The following is a 16036-nucleotide window of genomic DNA, read 5'->3' on the forward strand; positions in this document are numbered from 1 at the left end:
CTCTCTTTCCCTTTTCTCCCCCTCACCCACCCCCCTGCCTGCCCCGTTTCAACTCCCTCTCCCTTAAAGCTCTTGGGTGAGGAGATAGTCATGCACGCCTACAGGGTAATAAATAAACAGGCCCTTTATTTCGGCATTCAATGCCCACCACAGCCTTTTACATCACCCCCATTCCTGGACTTGACGCTCCAGATACCCCAGGCGGCTGGGAGCCCCCTGAGCACATTAGGACGCTCCCTGCTCTGTGTACAGATGTTCTGTTGCCTGCAAGGCTGGTACGCACACACACAGGCGCGCGCACGCGCACACACATAGGCACACACACAGGCACACACACACGCACGCGCACACACACACACAGGCACACACACGCGCGCACACACACACACATAGGCACACACACAGGCACACACACACATAGGCACACACACAGGCACATACACACATAGGCACACACACAGGCACACACACACATAGGTGCGCGCGCGCGCGCGCGCGCACACACACACACACACACATACATAGGCACACGCACGCGCGCGCGCCTCACCTGGCTCGCTCCTATTTCTAGATGCAAACGGGGCACCGTCCCCAGCCAGGTCCTCTTGCCCCAGTGTCTGGTTTCCGGGCCCTTCATCAGAGGACACACGGCACTGTCCCCTGCACAGATCCCTCAGGTCACTCTCAAGTCCCCACAGGCAGGGCAGACCCTGAACCCCCTGTGCCACATACCTGGCCCCCTGGGGTGTGCAGAGGGGTGGTCAGTCCAGGTGCACAGCCCCCAGAGAAACTGCTCCCCTCCCCGCCCACCAGCCAGCCAGCACTGACCGCATTCCTCCTGCAGCCAGGCCTGTGCCAGGTGCCGCAGGGCAGCGGGATGCAGCAGCGCCCCCCCCTGCCTTCCAGGAACCAGGGGCTGGCAGACCAGCAGGCCTCCAGCTCACATTCACTTAACACTTACAATGAGCCTGCGCCCTGCCAAGTCATCCCCAGGGGACCACAACCCACCCTCACAGCAACCCCAAGAGGGAGGCTCTCTCCGGATGCGCATATGAAAGATGAGCCACACAGAGCAGGCAATCTGCTCAATACAGGGCTCCTGAGGGCCGAGCAGGTGTGAAGGAAGGGATTGCTCAATACAGGGCTCCTGAGGGCCGAGTGGGTGGGAAGGAAGGCAGGGGCGGGCCTGGGCCAGTGCCTGAGCTCCTCTGCATCCCTGTGAGCCCCAACAGAGAGACACTGGTCATAGGCGCCAAGGGGTCCTAAGATAGAGGTGGGGTGGGAGGGAGGGGGTGGGAGATGGAGCTGAATAAAGCTGCCCGAAGTGCCGGCGGCCCCTCCCCAGGGGGCACTTTGAGGACAAAGCTGAAGCCTTGGATGTCTGCTTTGTGCCCCTCAAAACCCAGTCCAGGGCCAGCCGTGCAGCAGGCGTCCCTCGAGTGTGTGCTGAGTGAGTGCGCATGCGGAGGAGCGCCGTCACTGAGTGCCTACTGCTCTCAGCTGGTCCAAGACCAGCTTCAGTGACTCCTCCCAGCAGGGACCACAGTGTCATCTGCGGCCCATTTCCCATGATGAGGAGGCAGAGACTCAGAGAGGTCAAGGATCTTGCCCCAGGCCACACAGCCTGCAAGTGGTGCAGTGAGGATGCCATGCAGACCTAGGTCCAAAGCCTCAGACTGGAGGCCTGGTGGTGCCAACACCAGGAGCGTGTCCTTCTGGCTTTCTCCGGCACCTGTAGCATATTACATACCTAACTTAGAATCGACTGGGCCATCACCATTACTCAGTTACTTACAGCGTGTCAGCTGCGTGCTAACTACTCCCCGTGCATTATCCATTTAGCCCTCGAAATAATCCTTAAAGGGGTTACCCATTTTACAGATGGGAAAACCGAGGTGCAGAGGGTTGAAGGTGAGGAGATTTGCCGCATAGCTGCTCGGCAACACAGACACGATTCAAATCTAGGTCTCTCCTGGCCAAAGCCCACGCATGCGAGCACCACAGAAGCCGCCTAACTCACCTCGCTAGTACCCAGGACGGTAAACTGAGGCACAGAAAGGGAGGTCACCCAATGAGCCAGGATCCCTGGGACCCTGAGAGTTTTTCTGTTCTGTGACCCACAGGAGATGTGTCCTGGGCCCCATCCTCGGCGCAGCAGCATTTTAAATGGGCCTGAGGCCTTATGCCATTTCCATGTCACAGCCAATGAAATCCGAACACCTCCCGGCCCCTCCCAGGAAGCCGGACGACAGCCAGAGGGCCGCTTACTCACTGACGGTCCATCCCCAATGGCCACACGCAGGCCCAAAGTGCGGACAGTGGGCCTCAATTACTCATTACTTTCTGAGGCCCGGAAGCTCTCCCCCAGCCAGGCCCACACCGGCAGGGCCCCGGCACTGCCCGTCCCGGAGTGCTCGGCCGTGGGCCTTTCGAGTGGGGACACCCACCCAGCAAAAAATACAGAGCATTCAGAGCCAGCAAAAGATACGGAGCCAGCCCCTGCCCTCAGAAAGGAAACAGCCAACACCTCCCCTCTCCCTGTGACCAGCAGGTGGCCGTGCTCTGGCCAAGGGGACTTACTACATTGACAGGAGACTGGTGGCGAGGGAGGCCTCCCAGGGACACAGGGCCAGGTCTGGAAATGCAGATGAGAGGTCAAAGGGCTGGGCTCCCACTGCCCCTGCTCTACACTCTCAGGGAGGAGAGGCCGTCTTGTTGGTGGTTTTCTTCCCATCTTACTTGTGCAGTAGCTGAGACCCAGAGAGGTTAAGTAACTTGCCCAAGGTCACACAGCAAAGACAAGGCCGAGCAACAATTTGAGCCAGGCTGGCAGACTTCAGCCCTCACACTGTTATTTAAGAAGTCCTGGTTCTGCTTCTAGGAATATATCCTAAGAAACCCGAAACACCAATCAGAAAGGATATATGCACCCCTATGTTCATAGCAGCACAATTTACCATAGTTAAGATCTGGAAACAGCCCAAGTGCCCATCAGTAGATGAGTGGATAAAATAGCTGTGGTGCATTTACACCGTGGAATACTATGCAGCTGTAAAAAAGAAGGATCTCTTACCCTTTGAGACAGCATGGAGGGACCTGGAGAGTATCATGCTAAGTGAAATAAGTCAATCAGAGAAAGACAAGTATCCCATGATCACACTCATATGTGGAATCTAAGTAACAAAATAAACTGAGGAACGAAGTAGATCCAGAGACTGGAAGCATGAGACAGAGTGCGGAATCTGGGAGGGAAGGGGGGGAGGGTAGGTGGGTGGGAGGTAATCAACCAAAAACCTTGTATGCACATATGCATGGCCCATGGACACAGACAACAGGGTGCTGAAGGCCTGGGGGTGGGGGGCAGGAGCGGGCTGGAGGGGGTCAATGGAGGGAAAAGGGGGACATGTGTAAAACTTTCAACAATGAAGATTGAAAAGAAGTCCAGGTCCTAGAGCCGCACAACTCAGAGGTGAAGCCACCTGCGCCTCCTCTTGCTGTTGGACCAATGGCAGCTTATTTCAGGCTCTGAGCCTCACTGTCTTCACCTGCGGAATCCCCGAGTCCCAGCGGCTGGGAGGCTATCCCAGAAGCTGTGAGAACGCGCCTGCCTGTCCCAGTGGTGGCTCGGTGTCACTGTCAGGCCCACAGCCTGCACTCTGATTCCCACACTCACAGAGTTCCTGCTGGAGGACAAGGTCAGAGCCAAAAGGTCCTGCCGAGGACAGGAAGTCCCCTCCCTGCCCCGCCCGCTCCCTTTGGGGGCCCCGTGCCCAGGGCAGGGTGGGGGCAGTGCTGCGGCCCGGACACGAAGCCCCAAGCCTGCTGACACGAAGCCCCAAGCCTGCTGACACTGGCCATGCCGAACACCAGAAATTTTAAAAATCCACCTTCTTATCTCAGGGCAGGTGACACCCCCCTCTCCCCGGGCTGCAGGAATGCTGGCAGGGTGCCCCTCCCCCTCCAGGCTGGGAAAGAAGCTGGGAGGGGAGTGCTAAATCCCCCCCCCCCTGCCCCATCCCCCCAAAACACCCCTCACTGGCTCTGAGACCCTTCAGACCAGAACATTCCAGGGAGTTCAGAGCTTGCAGGCTGAGCCAGGTGGCCTCCACTGCAGACCCCTCCCTGGGCAAGCCCACCCCCACCACCGGGGCCACAGGGAGCTCTCCCTGGGGACCCCCAGCATGCCTCCTGGGAATCCATTTCCCCACCAGTATTCTCTCTGAATAATTTCCTTATTCTTCCTGAAAACACCTGCCTGGTGTGGTGGAAAGAAATACAAGCTCCTGAATCCAGACCCTGGGCTTGAACAAATCCCTTCCCTGCTCTGTGCCTCAGTTTCTCCATCTGTGGAGTAGGTGTTACCCTCACTTCCTTCAGGAGGAAGAATAAAACAAGCGCATGAGGCAAGAACCGCTTTCAAAGCCCTATAAGTGGGGCTCCGTCGGGAGGGGCAGGTGGTTTCTCCCACCTGAGCTGGACACACCTGTCCCACTACACACACACACACACGTCACAGCCCGGGAGGGGGGCGAGGCGGGGGGGGGGGGGCGGTAAAGGAGCTCCTGTTTACCCAACACTGCGCCCCTCTAGATGGGAAACCCTGGAGGCCAGCAACAGGGGGCCAGCGGGAAGCAGGCTCCCAGCAAGTGTTTGTTGAATGAATATCTGACTGAATGGATGGAAAAGATGATGTCACCGCTTTAAGGGACGGGAAGAGATTAACCCAAGAACATACATGCACATGGGCATAGCCCATGGACACAGACAATGGTGTGGGGGGGGCCTGGGGCAGGGGCTGGGCGGAGGGGGGGCAAAGGAGGGGAAAATGGGGGGCATCTGTAATACTGTCAACAATAAATAATAAAGAAATTAAATTAAAAGTTCTATCAGACAGGGCAGCTTCCCATCCTGTTCATGCCACGAAAGACAGTCTCCAGCATCCCCCACCGGGCCAGCGTGCAGGGTAAACCCCCCTGGGGAGGCCAGGCTCGGGGTCAGGCTTAGGCGAGGGGCATGGAGAGAAACTTGGAAACTGGAGCACGGGCGGTGAGAGGGGAAGCGGCGCTGCGGGAGGGACCGGCCCGGAGGCCCCCCTTCCGCCGCCTCAGCCTGGCTGTCTCGGGAAGGCCGGACCTAGCCGAGCCTGGCGGCGGGAACAATGCCGGGCAGGTGCCGGCCGAGCTGCGTGAAAGGCCCAGCCCGGTGTCATTGTCAGCGCTCAGCCAAGTGCAGAAAAGCAATTTACTGGTCACGCCGCTTGCTCCCCTTGGAAATTTTTAAAATTCTTCCGATTTGAGCTATCCGAGGCGTCCCAGGTCGTGTGGAGAAGGGATTTTATTAAATCTCAGCTTCCCACTTCCTGGGGTAGCCGGGCGGGAAGGCGGGGCTCGCCCCGCGGGGGTGGGGAGGACCAAGCCTGGCATTGACTATGCTCGGGAAATGTGGCTGGGGGGCGGGCGGGGGCCCATTCTGGGCCTGGGGGCTGATGGATGGGAAGAGGGGAGGAGCCCCCAAACTTCACTGCTCCAGTCCCCCAAAACATGGAGGTGGGGGGGAGGGCATGGGTGTGCTCCTGGGCGGATGCGGCTTTGCAAGACTTCTTGCACACCTACCAGGGCCGCCCCGTTCACAGATGAGGAAGCCAAGGCACACGGGGGTGGACAGATAGGGAAAGACGGGGTTGCACAGCCCTTCCACTGTGCAGGAGGCCGGGCCCTGCTCACAGGGGACCTCCCGCTACCTCCCTCGAAGCTCACCCTGCCCAGGAAGCAGCTGCTGCAGGAGTCTGCCCAACATCCCCTCCTGAGGGAGCAGAGCTCAGACGCCCACAACTAACACATGGGTCCCACCTCTATCTCTATGGCCACTCCACCACCTTTGTCCCTAGGGCATGAGTGGGGACGTGAGCCTGCCCACCTTGCTGTGACACCCTGTGGTGGTGTTTCCTCATCTGTTAGGGATCCTAGTGCCTTTGGAAATCTGTGGGGAGTTGGGAACCCCAGTCCAGACACAGGCATATTTGGACACCGTTTGGGTGCAATGTTTCTGGGGCCTTCCCCCGCCCCCCATCCTGAGACCCTCTTAGGGTGAAGGGGTTAAAAACATCAGTCCGACTGCAGTTTGGATGGGGGAAAGCTGCAAAGCAAAGGGGAGGTAGGAGAGGGGGCTCCCTCACCTGCTTGGAGTCCTCACCCAGATGGACGTAACCCAGACAGACCACCCAGCTCTTTCCCGGGAGGCTGGCTCCAGCTCTGGCCAAGGAGGTGGAGGTGGGATGCAGGGGCCAGGTTCCCTCCCTCACACTCCCCCCCCCCCCCCCCCCCCCCCCCAGAACACAAAGACCACACAGCAACCCCTCCTGGGCCCCACTTCAAGGACGCAGAGGCAGAGAGCATCAGGAAGCTCGGGCAACAAAGTCCGCAGCCATCTCTCTGCAGGCCCGGCACTCTGGGAAAGAGCTCTTGCCCCGGTCACACAAGCAGATCCGCCAGCTTGACCCTAGGGCCTGCCCTCTGCGTAGGGACTCAGCTGCAAACCAGGCAGGCCATGCCTGGCACTGGCCTCTCTCTCTGACACCAGCCATTCCCCCACCCCCACCCCCACCCCCACCCCCGCCACCACACAGGGTCACATCTGCTTTGGCAAACAGCCAGTCTTAAGTTACTGACTCCAGTTGTATTGATTCAAGGAGTCACTGGGGACCCCCTAGCCTGGCCAACAGGAGGAAAGAAGCCATCAGTCTGTCCATCCATCCATCCATCCATCCGTCCGTCCTTCCTTCCAGTCCCCAGCCCCAACAAGCTGTCTCCAGCTCAATGCCTGACGGATGGTAACAGTCCTCTCCCAGAGTGGGAGGGCGGTGAGCAGGCCCGCCAGCAGCACGCAGCACTGTGCAAGAGGCGGCTGAGTGTGCAGCACTCCGCACACAGCACTCCTCGCGCTGGGAAACTGAGAACCACCCGTTCCCCTGCTCAAGGCCCCCTTGGCACCTCCGGAACCCAGAAGCCTAAAGCCTGAGCATCCTCCCTAACCTTGTGAGGACACCTGCCTTCGACCCAGAGGTGGACGGGGAAGATAATCTCTTTTGGCCCCAGTCCAGCTCCTCCGAGGGCCCCTCCCCTGCAGCTCTAGGTGGGTGGGGGGCGAGGGCAGCTGGCACTTCCTATTCCCTTTCCCTTTGCACCCCCCCCCCCCCAACCACCGTGCTGAGGTAGCCCTGGTCTGGTTCTAATCGGGGCTGAAGTCGGCTCCCTCTTTCCCTCTTCTCTCCACCGCCCCCCCCCCCCCCGCCCCCCGCTCCTTCATTTCCACGGCTTTGGAAGCCGGAGTGTTCCAACTGTCTGCGTGCCAAGACCTTCCCGAGTCTGAAAGCTGCTGAAGTAACAGATCAGATTTTAGCAAGTGCTTTCCAGGCTGCGCGCCAAGCCCTCTTCTGATTCACTGAGAGCGAGCGAGCGAGCGAGCGGGGAGCGAGGCGGGGAACCCGCCGAGGGCTGCACCACCTTGGGCGAGGGTGTGCGGAGCGGGCCGGCTCAGGAGTGGCCTCGCGGAGAGAGCCCCGCGGCCCCGGCGCCCTGCTCTGCTCCCTCTTAGACCCATCGCCCCTAGTCCCGCGGCTCGGTGCTCGTCAGTCTGTCTGTCTGTCTCTCTCAATGCTGCAAATGCCTTAGAAACCACAGAGTAATTTACAACTGAAGCTAATTCTCCCCGGACTCGAAATCCACTCGGCTGAAAGGAGCCTTTTTGTTTGGAAGAGCGATCGGGGATGTGAAGGGACGGGTGGCAGAGAAAGTCCCTAGGTCCCAACTCCTCGCCGGCTGCGGGCAGGGGGCTTGGAGCGGCGTTGCTGCGGCTGAGCCCGCCGGCTCCAGCAGCTCCTCCCAGCAGCGGCCGACGGGGGCCGCGCGCCAGCGCGCCCCGAAGCGGAGACCCCTGCCCTTGGCCAGTCCCCCGCCGGCGCAGGGCGCGCGCGGAGCCGCCCTTCCGCGCCCTGGGAACAGGTGCACTGGGCTCGGCGCCCGGGAGGGGTGGGGCGCAGGGAGGGGGCGCGGCGTGTACCGCGAAGCAGGGGCGGGAGGAGGTCAGAGTCAGGGGCCCACGTACCTGTACCTGGAAGCACAGCAGCAGGAAGTGTAAACACCTGCGGGAGAGAGAAGGAGAGGTGTTCAGCGGGGGGTGCGCGGACAGACAGAGACGCGGTCCGAAAGTCAGACGGGCGTGCAGACAGAGCCCGGGCACCCAGACAAACGACCCTGGATGGGGAGCCCCAGGCTCGAGCACTTACAGGCAAGTGCAGGCGGAGGGCGCTGAATACATCGCTGGGCGGGGAGGAGGCGGCGGCTCCTAGCCCAGCCTGCACATGTCCGCTCCGCGCGGCCGGGACCGGGCGCCTCCGCCGGCGCCGCCGCCGCCGCCGCCGCTGCTGCTGCTCCCTCCTCGCCGGTTGCTGCTGCTGCAGACTCTGCTGCTCCGGGGCGCTCCGCGGCGCGCCCTGCGGCATCAGCGCCCCGCGCGGCTCCTCCCGAGCGCTGCGCCCTCCGGGCTGGCGCGGGGGCTGCGGGGCGGCCGCCGCTATGCAGGAGGCGCCCAGCCGGTGCGGGGAAGCTTGCTCACTGCCGGCCGGCCGGCCGTCCGGGCGTCCACGGGAAACTGGCTGTCCGGTTCACTCGGGGGACAGCATGCGTGGCGGGGCTGGAAGCTGGGGTGCGCTCTCTGGCCGGGGCGCGGGGCTGCGCGGGGCCAGGGGTCAGCGCTCCAGGGCTGGAGCGCGCGGCTGCTGCACGAACGCGTCACGGCCGCTCCGTCTGGGCGCCCGCCGGCTCATGTCTCCTCCTCCGCGTCTCTCCGGCCGTGCGCATCGCCGCCTCCCACCACTGGCGGCGGCCGGGGCGTTTTCTACGCGCGGGCGGCGAGGGGGCGGGGGGCCGGGGGCGGGCCCGGGCCCGAGCCGGCACAATGAGGATGCGGGGCCCGGGGGCTCCCCCCTCGGGGCGCGGCCGGACGGGCGCTCAGCTCGCCTGGGTGCGCCGCGCCCACATCAAAGGCGGCCCTGCCTGCTAGCCTGCCTGCCGCGGCCTCTCCACTGCCTCCTCCTTCTCCTGGCGGCTCCGGTTGGAGGGAGGCGCTCAGACTCTCGGCGACGGGACCGGCAGCTCCAAAGGGGCAGAGCCCGGGAGACTGGAGCTGGTAAGCGTTAGAAGCCGTCGGAGCTCTGCGCCAGCGAGCAATGACCCGCGCCGCGGCGCAAAAGGTGCCCGAATTGGGCAGGCAGTGGTCCCCAAGAACGCAGTTAGCTGCGGAACGTCCTCACTCGCCCACATTCCCTCCTCATTCTCACACCCACTGGCGCTTGAGTAGGGGAGCAAGGAGGGGGCGGGCCAGGCCCAGCCCCTGGGGCGGCACCTTTTAAGAGGGGTCACTTTCACCCGCCCTGAGAGTCCACGCAGGATGGTGGCGTGTCCCAGCTGCCCTCTCAGACACCTGGCCACACTAAGTGGTCCCCTTCCACTCTCCTTCCCTGCATTAGATACAAACAAGTGCAGAAAACCTTGTGAGGTTGAGGGGGAGGGGTCTCCAGGGTGTCTCTTCCCCTCGGGGCTCGTGGCTGGGTACTCGGGATCCCAGCCGGGCTCTCCCGTAGGCGAGGCAGCTTTGGAAACGCATGGCTGCCACCTAGAGGCTCAGAGGCTTCACTGCAACCCCAGCCTGGACTGGCTACGACCGGGAGGAGCCAGCAGGACTCTGGTCAGCGACCACTCCAGGCCCAACTCTGGTCTCCTGGCTTGAGACTTGCTGCCCTTCGCATGCTAAGCAGTTTGACTCCTTTAACCGGGACCCCTCTGAGGACATCTCTTCTCACCGCCTCTGCCCCTTTTGAGGCGTTACTCTTATCCTCCCCACCAACCTCAAAACGATGTTCTTGTCACATGCAACCGCTGGACTCTGGAGCCCAGACGGCAAGTCTCTGGACAAGCTCAAAAAAACAAAACCCAGGAATCCAAATTACTGGGTTTAAAACCTCCTTGTGTCATTGGCTGGGGTTGATGTTCCCATTTCACTGGCGTGTAAACTGAAGTAGGTGCTATTGAACACTGCTATTCCCTAGTCATGGAATATGAAATGGCAACAATTGTCCAAAATACCAGGCCTCTCGGCCAGCCATGTGAGGCTCCCTTTCAAAGCTGAGGCTGTCTTAAACAGCCTGTTTCAGCATTGGACACAAGTGCAGAAAACCTTTTCAAAACTAGCTGCCAGCCCCGACTGGTTTGGCTCAGTGGATAGAGCGTCGGCTTGCGGACTGAAGGGTCCCAGGTTCGATTCCGGTCAAGGGCATGTACCTTGGTTGCGGGCACATCCCCAGTGGGGGGTGTGCAGGAGGCAGCTGATTGATGTTTCTCATCGATGTTTCTAACTCTCTATCCCTCTCCCTTCCTCTCTGCAAAAAATCAATAAAATATATGTAAAAAAAAAAAAAAAACTAGCTGCCAAGTGATGGGACAAGTTCTTGTGTGAAGTGCTGGGCTGAAGATACTTAGACATTCTCATTGCCAGAACTGGACTTGCAGTTACTGGTAAGTCCCAAGTTCTAGAGAAAACGAACCTACCCCAAGATAGGTGCAATGGCCAGATGCCACAGTCATGGACAGAAATGCCCTGCCAGGCCCAAGCCATCACCACCATCCTGGAGCTTGCGTTTATATGAAGAACTCTGACAGACCAATCAAGAGGTAGTTTTGGCCAATTGCGGTGTTTGAAGTATCTCCTGGCTAAGAATCTTCCAAGTTTTCTATCCTGTTCTCTATTACTTTTGGATGGAATAGGTCTGTATGTTCTAAAATGCTTGCAATTCTTTTCAATGCTCAAAGCATATTTGTCCATCTCACAAATAAGACTGTCACTCAAATACAACTGACCAAAGAGTTGTCAAGGGAACAGTTCTGAGTAAGGATACAAACTCAAGTCAGAGGTCCTAGATTTGAGTATTGCTTCTAACGTTTACTTAGAAAACTACAGCAAGTCTGTGCTTCCTACCAACAAACCATGGCTAAGAACAGTAACAACTCAGCTGTGTTACTGAATGAGGTCAGGCACACATGAAGGCTCCAGGAGTTTTTAGCTTTTATTAATTTGCTCATTATGATTTCCAGGTTATTTTCACATTGTTTTCATTTCATGAAGTTGGGAGGTGGGAGCATGCTCAAGTTACAGTTGAAGGTGTTCAACCTGACTCCAAATCCAGTCATTTTATATAGTTTTCACATAACATACGTGAATCTTAAATGTTCTTTCCATCTGAATATGGCGTGTTCATATAGCACTTAGTATGTGCCACTATTTGTCATTTCTCAATTTAATTAGTACTTAGATCCTGTGTAGTGGGTCCTGGGTGAAGGCCAATAAGCAGAGCTGACCGTGCAAAGGAATATTCCAGGCAAAAGACGTCAAGTGCCTGCAAGTAGGAAAAGGCTGGGTGGCAGGCAGGGTTGGCCAGGGGGAAGAGTGGGAGGAGATGAGGGTGAGAACAGGCGATGCTTGGTCATCCTTTGCAAAGGCCTTTTTTCCTAAAAGGTACTATTTACATAAAAAATGTAAATGCATGTTTCAAGTGTACTTGGAGTTTAACAAATGGAGTTTAGTTATGAAAACACCTTTCCAGGTAACCTCCCCACACTGATCACTCGACCCAAGTTACCATTAATCTATTGGCTCTAGATTCTAGTTTCACATAATGGAACCATATATTATGTGCTTGTGTCCAGCTCCTTTTGCTCAGCATGTTTTTGAGACTCATCCTTGTCTGTGGTTGCTTTTATCTAGATGTTCCTTTTTATTGTCAAGTAGTACTCAACAGTGAGGATATACCAGCTTGTTTGACAATTTATCAAAGGCTTTGAAACTGAAGGTTAAACTCGTTTTTAGAAACTGCAGGTGAACTAGCAGCTCGTAACAGTGGCAGCAGGGAGCAGGCTGCCAGTCCAGGCCAAAGTTCGGTAGTTGGGATTAGGTGGCCGTAGTAGTCCTGCTGGAACCATCAGACCTGCATTTCATCCCCAGCTCTAGGCTAGTGAACTCTCAATTTTCTGAGATTCACATCTCACATCTGCAAAACCCCTGGTTGCCTTAAGGGAAACTGAGAAGGTATGTTGACTGCTAGCCCAATGAATGTCAGCCCCGCAGGGCAGGTACCTGCTTTGCTTACTGACTAGTCCTAAACACTTGATAGTCAGTATATATCCAAACTAGAGGCCCAGTGCACAACATTCGTGCACTGGGGGTGGGGGTGGGGGTGTCCCTCAGCCCAGCCTGCGCCCTCTTGGTCCAGGAACTCTCAGGGGATGTCCGACTGCCAGCTTAGGCCTGCTCCCCCCAAGGGGTCCTTAGCAGTGCCCCAGAGGCAGGTGACTCCCGCCACTGACGCTGCACTCACTGTGCCAGCCAGCCGTGAGCCTGGCTTCTGGCTGAGCAACGCTCCCCAAGTGGGAGCGCACTGACCACCAGGGGGCAGCTCCTGCGTTGAGCATCTACCCCCTGGTGGTCAGTGCACATCATAGCTACCGGTTGTTCTGTCATCCGGTCAATTTGCATATTAGGGTTTATTATATAGGATGTTTAGATCCTTCCTATCTCATTTGCAAGTGAAAGTTAAACTAACAGCAGCTCAATCTGTTTCAGCCTCTCTCCAATGATAAAATTCTTTAGTGTCAGGTAATCTGCAGAATACAAACTTTTTAAAGATGGGAGAACCTTCAGCCCAAGACCATAAGACAAATGCAGCCTTCCAGTCTTCAACAGGATCAAGCAGTTTAATAAGAAAAGTACACCCTTAGCAGAGGAGGCTCTAAAATTTTCTCAAAACCACCTCTTGAAGCTTTCACGGCACGAAAACAGGACCTCTACCGCCAAGTTTGAGTCAGGGAGCAACTGGCTCCTTGGTGAGAAATGGCTGGAAGACAGCCTTAACTTTCAGAAATAACTTTAACTCTATCATCTCAATAGCCCACACCACTCATTATCTTTGCTTAGTAAGCTCAGTATTTGTGACCCTCAAAATTTTGCCCTTGAAAAGCCCCACCCTTGACAATGTTTACCTCCCTTCATTGAGCTAGTAGTCAAAACCATCTACTCCCTTCTGCACGCTTTGTGACATACCGCTATAAACCTCCATCCATCACCACCCATCATTTTGCACGATCCAGTTCAAACAGCCCAATCTGCTCTCCCCAAACGGCCTTATTAACCTATGTTGTTCTCTGGTGAGGCTGAAGGTAACAGCTCTAGTTCTCACCCATGACCTAACCTTACACGACTAAGGCATCAAATGAAGAGAAGCTTCCTGCAGCCAGCCTCCAAGTGCTCTTACAATCCCCCCCTTGCTTTTCCCAAAGGGTTTGATCTGCTCATCCAGTCAGCTAATCATCAACAAGCAGTGCTCTCACCCACTGTGGTCTCTGAATACCACTGTTTTCTCGAGAACCAAAGCTCCTTGGAGAAATGGATCAATCCAGGTCTGAGAAAATGAAGATGCTTGACATCAAAGACTACTGGAGTCCGTGATGGTAGGAGCAAGCTGGAAGGGGATTGTTGCACAAAGATAAAATACACTGGACAAACACAAATACCTAAAAGTCTGGATTCAGGATACTTAAACTCACTGGTTACTCTGAGGTTGCTAGGACATGAATCCATCGTCCTGAAAATTGGCAAAATAAAACATCAAAAATATTTTTCAAAGTTAGGTACAAATGGGGGCAATAAAAGTGGGGATTTTAAAGAAAATGCTTGCAGAATAATGAATGGTATTTTGCTTAGGCTAAATAGTTTAACGTTCATGTTCAGTAGACTGGCTTATGGGAAATACAGTTGATTCAAGCAGCAAGTACTTTAAAAATGCAAACTGCAGACCCACCTAAAGCCAAGTAGTATCCTAGCGAAGGTACTATACACCCCAAATTTGATAATAAACCAGCTTCTCTTTCAGCTTCCTCCACTATTGATCAAGATTTTTTACTAGGAAACACAGGAAATCGTTTTTTCCCTTATTGGTCTTAGAAAACTTAAAAAATGCTGATTAAAAACAAAACTTTGTTTTCCATAATAGGCACCTTAATATTTGCTTTTAGCAATTAAACCTACATTGACCCAAGTATGGCCACATTACCAGTCTGCACTGTGCTAAGAAAAGTCAGTTTTTTAAAAAAAGGTTATTTTCTGAGTTACAGAGCCTAGGAGTTCCATTTTCAGATCACTGTCATACTGAGTTGGCTGACGTGTAACTAGCACTATTAGCGACTGTTGGGGCAGAGGAATCTTTAATTTCTGTATTTCCAAATAACTAAGCCCGACCTGAACATTTTTCAACGGTGGATCTGATTAGCTCTTTAAAATAAGTATGAACCACCAGTAAGGCCAATTGCTTTCCCTCAGAATGGTGAATCCTTTTGGGTTTTAAACCCATTTAAAAGTGCTAAAGATTAAGGTTTAACTTCTACACAAAGCACTAAAACACTAAAAATTTCAGACCTACTTTTGGTTGACATTTATACTACTAGTAAACTTCTATTTCTGAACATAAGTAACTAATACTAACAATTACCTACCATACTCCAGTATCACACACAGCAACCTTTGTAATTAATATGCAGGTTGGTTGTAGTGTTTTACTTGGGATTGTTTGATCAATTTAAACGTTTTTTAAATACAGGAACTTTCCAGTGAGGCAGTTTACCTTCTACTGAGCCTCCGTTAATAATAAAAGTAGAGGGAAGTTGTAAGGACAGACTGTCCTGTTAAGAACTGATCAACGAAGAAAACTACAACCTGAAGTAAATGAACTGACACCTGGAACTGGGACTCAACAGCTAAGTACTGCACCCATCTTTCCCCCACCCTCTAAACCAGTGGTTCTCAACCTTCCTAATGCCATGACCCTTTAATACAGTTCATGCTGTGGTGACCTCCAACCATAAAGTTATTTTCGTTGCTATTTCATAACTGTAATTTTGCTATTGTTATGAACCATAATGTAAATATCTGATATGCAGGATGTATTTTCATTATTACAAATTGAACATAAAGCATAGTGATTAATCACAAAAACAATATGTAATTATGTATGTGTTTTCCGATGGTCTTAGGCGACCCCTGTGAAAGGGTCGTGCGACCCCTTTGCGACCCACAGGTTGAGAACCGCTGCTCTAAACCAAGGCTATCCTGCAGACCACATCAAAATGTACCTGGAATTGTATAGGCTGGTGCCACTCCTAATCAATACAGAAGATAAAATAGACTGAGGGAGGAAAAAGAAAAATGGGTAAATAGTGCATGGAATGGGAGAAGAGCATTTGGAAAACACTCACACACACACACCAACACAAATTTGAAGTCAGTAAATAAAGTCTCTCTCCTAAAGTTTAAACAAAAAGGAATGAGAAAAACATCCAAGAGAATCAAACAGAAGGCCTACGAATGAATGGGAGTTAAGTGGGAGGCTGAAATCTCTCAAGAAAATGGTCCAGAATTAGAGACTGTGGAGAACAGACTCAGTCTAGCCAAGGCCCAGAACAAGATTGTAAAACACGTAAAATCTCAGAACCTGCAACACACACACACACCCTACTCCTGGTCACATGCAAAATACATGAAGCCCTTGCTGGTTTGGCTGTGAATAGAGCTTTTTGGCCTGCAGTCTGAAGGGTCCCAGGTTCGAGTCCAGATCACGTGCCCAGATTGTGGGCTCAATCTGGGGGAGGGGAGGGTGCAGCTGAGAAAGTAGTTCATTTTCTGTTCTGGTTAAATAGGGGGTCTGATGGACCATTTGGAAACACATTAGCATGGTTACAATTAACTACTATCAGGAGACAAGAAGGTATAAGCACTAAATACATGAGAAGTAGATTGGTTAGCTGTGAGAAGCCTAACTACTTAGAGGTATAGAGCAGGGACTATTTCTCATGAGATTTTAGGATACTATTTGACACTTAATTGTGTACATTTATTTCTGACAAAGTATAAAGAGAATAAATAATAGAGACAGTGC

At 54.4% G+C, this 16036-nt stretch overlaps 1 protein-coding gene across 1 annotated transcript in view; it reads right to left on the reverse strand.

Annotated features, from left to right (window-relative positions):
* FGF18 (fibroblast growth factor 18) overlaps positions 1-8416 on the reverse strand; it is a 31309-nt gene extending 22893 nt beyond the window's left edge. The window contains exons 1-2 of the mRNA XM_070417075.1: positions 8285-8416; positions 8104-8140 (exon numbers count right to left, since the gene is read on the reverse strand). Of these exons, the coding sequence (XP_070273176.1) occupies positions 8104-8140; positions 8285-8316 (69 nt within the window). The 5' untranslated portion in view covers positions 8317-8416. The remainder of the gene's footprint in view (positions 1-8103; positions 8141-8284) is intronic.
* Between the last annotated feature and the right edge of the window lie 7620 nt (positions 8417-16036).

The sequence above is a fragment of the Myotis yumanensis genome, unplaced genomic scaffold (assembly GCF_028538775.1).
Source record: "Myotis yumanensis isolate MYYU_CA2020_CCGP unplaced genomic scaffold, mMyoYum1.0.hap1 SCAF_5, whole genome shotgun sequence".
Classification (NCBI taxonomy): Eukaryota; Metazoa; Chordata; class Mammalia; order Chiroptera; family Vespertilionidae; genus Myotis; species Myotis yumanensis.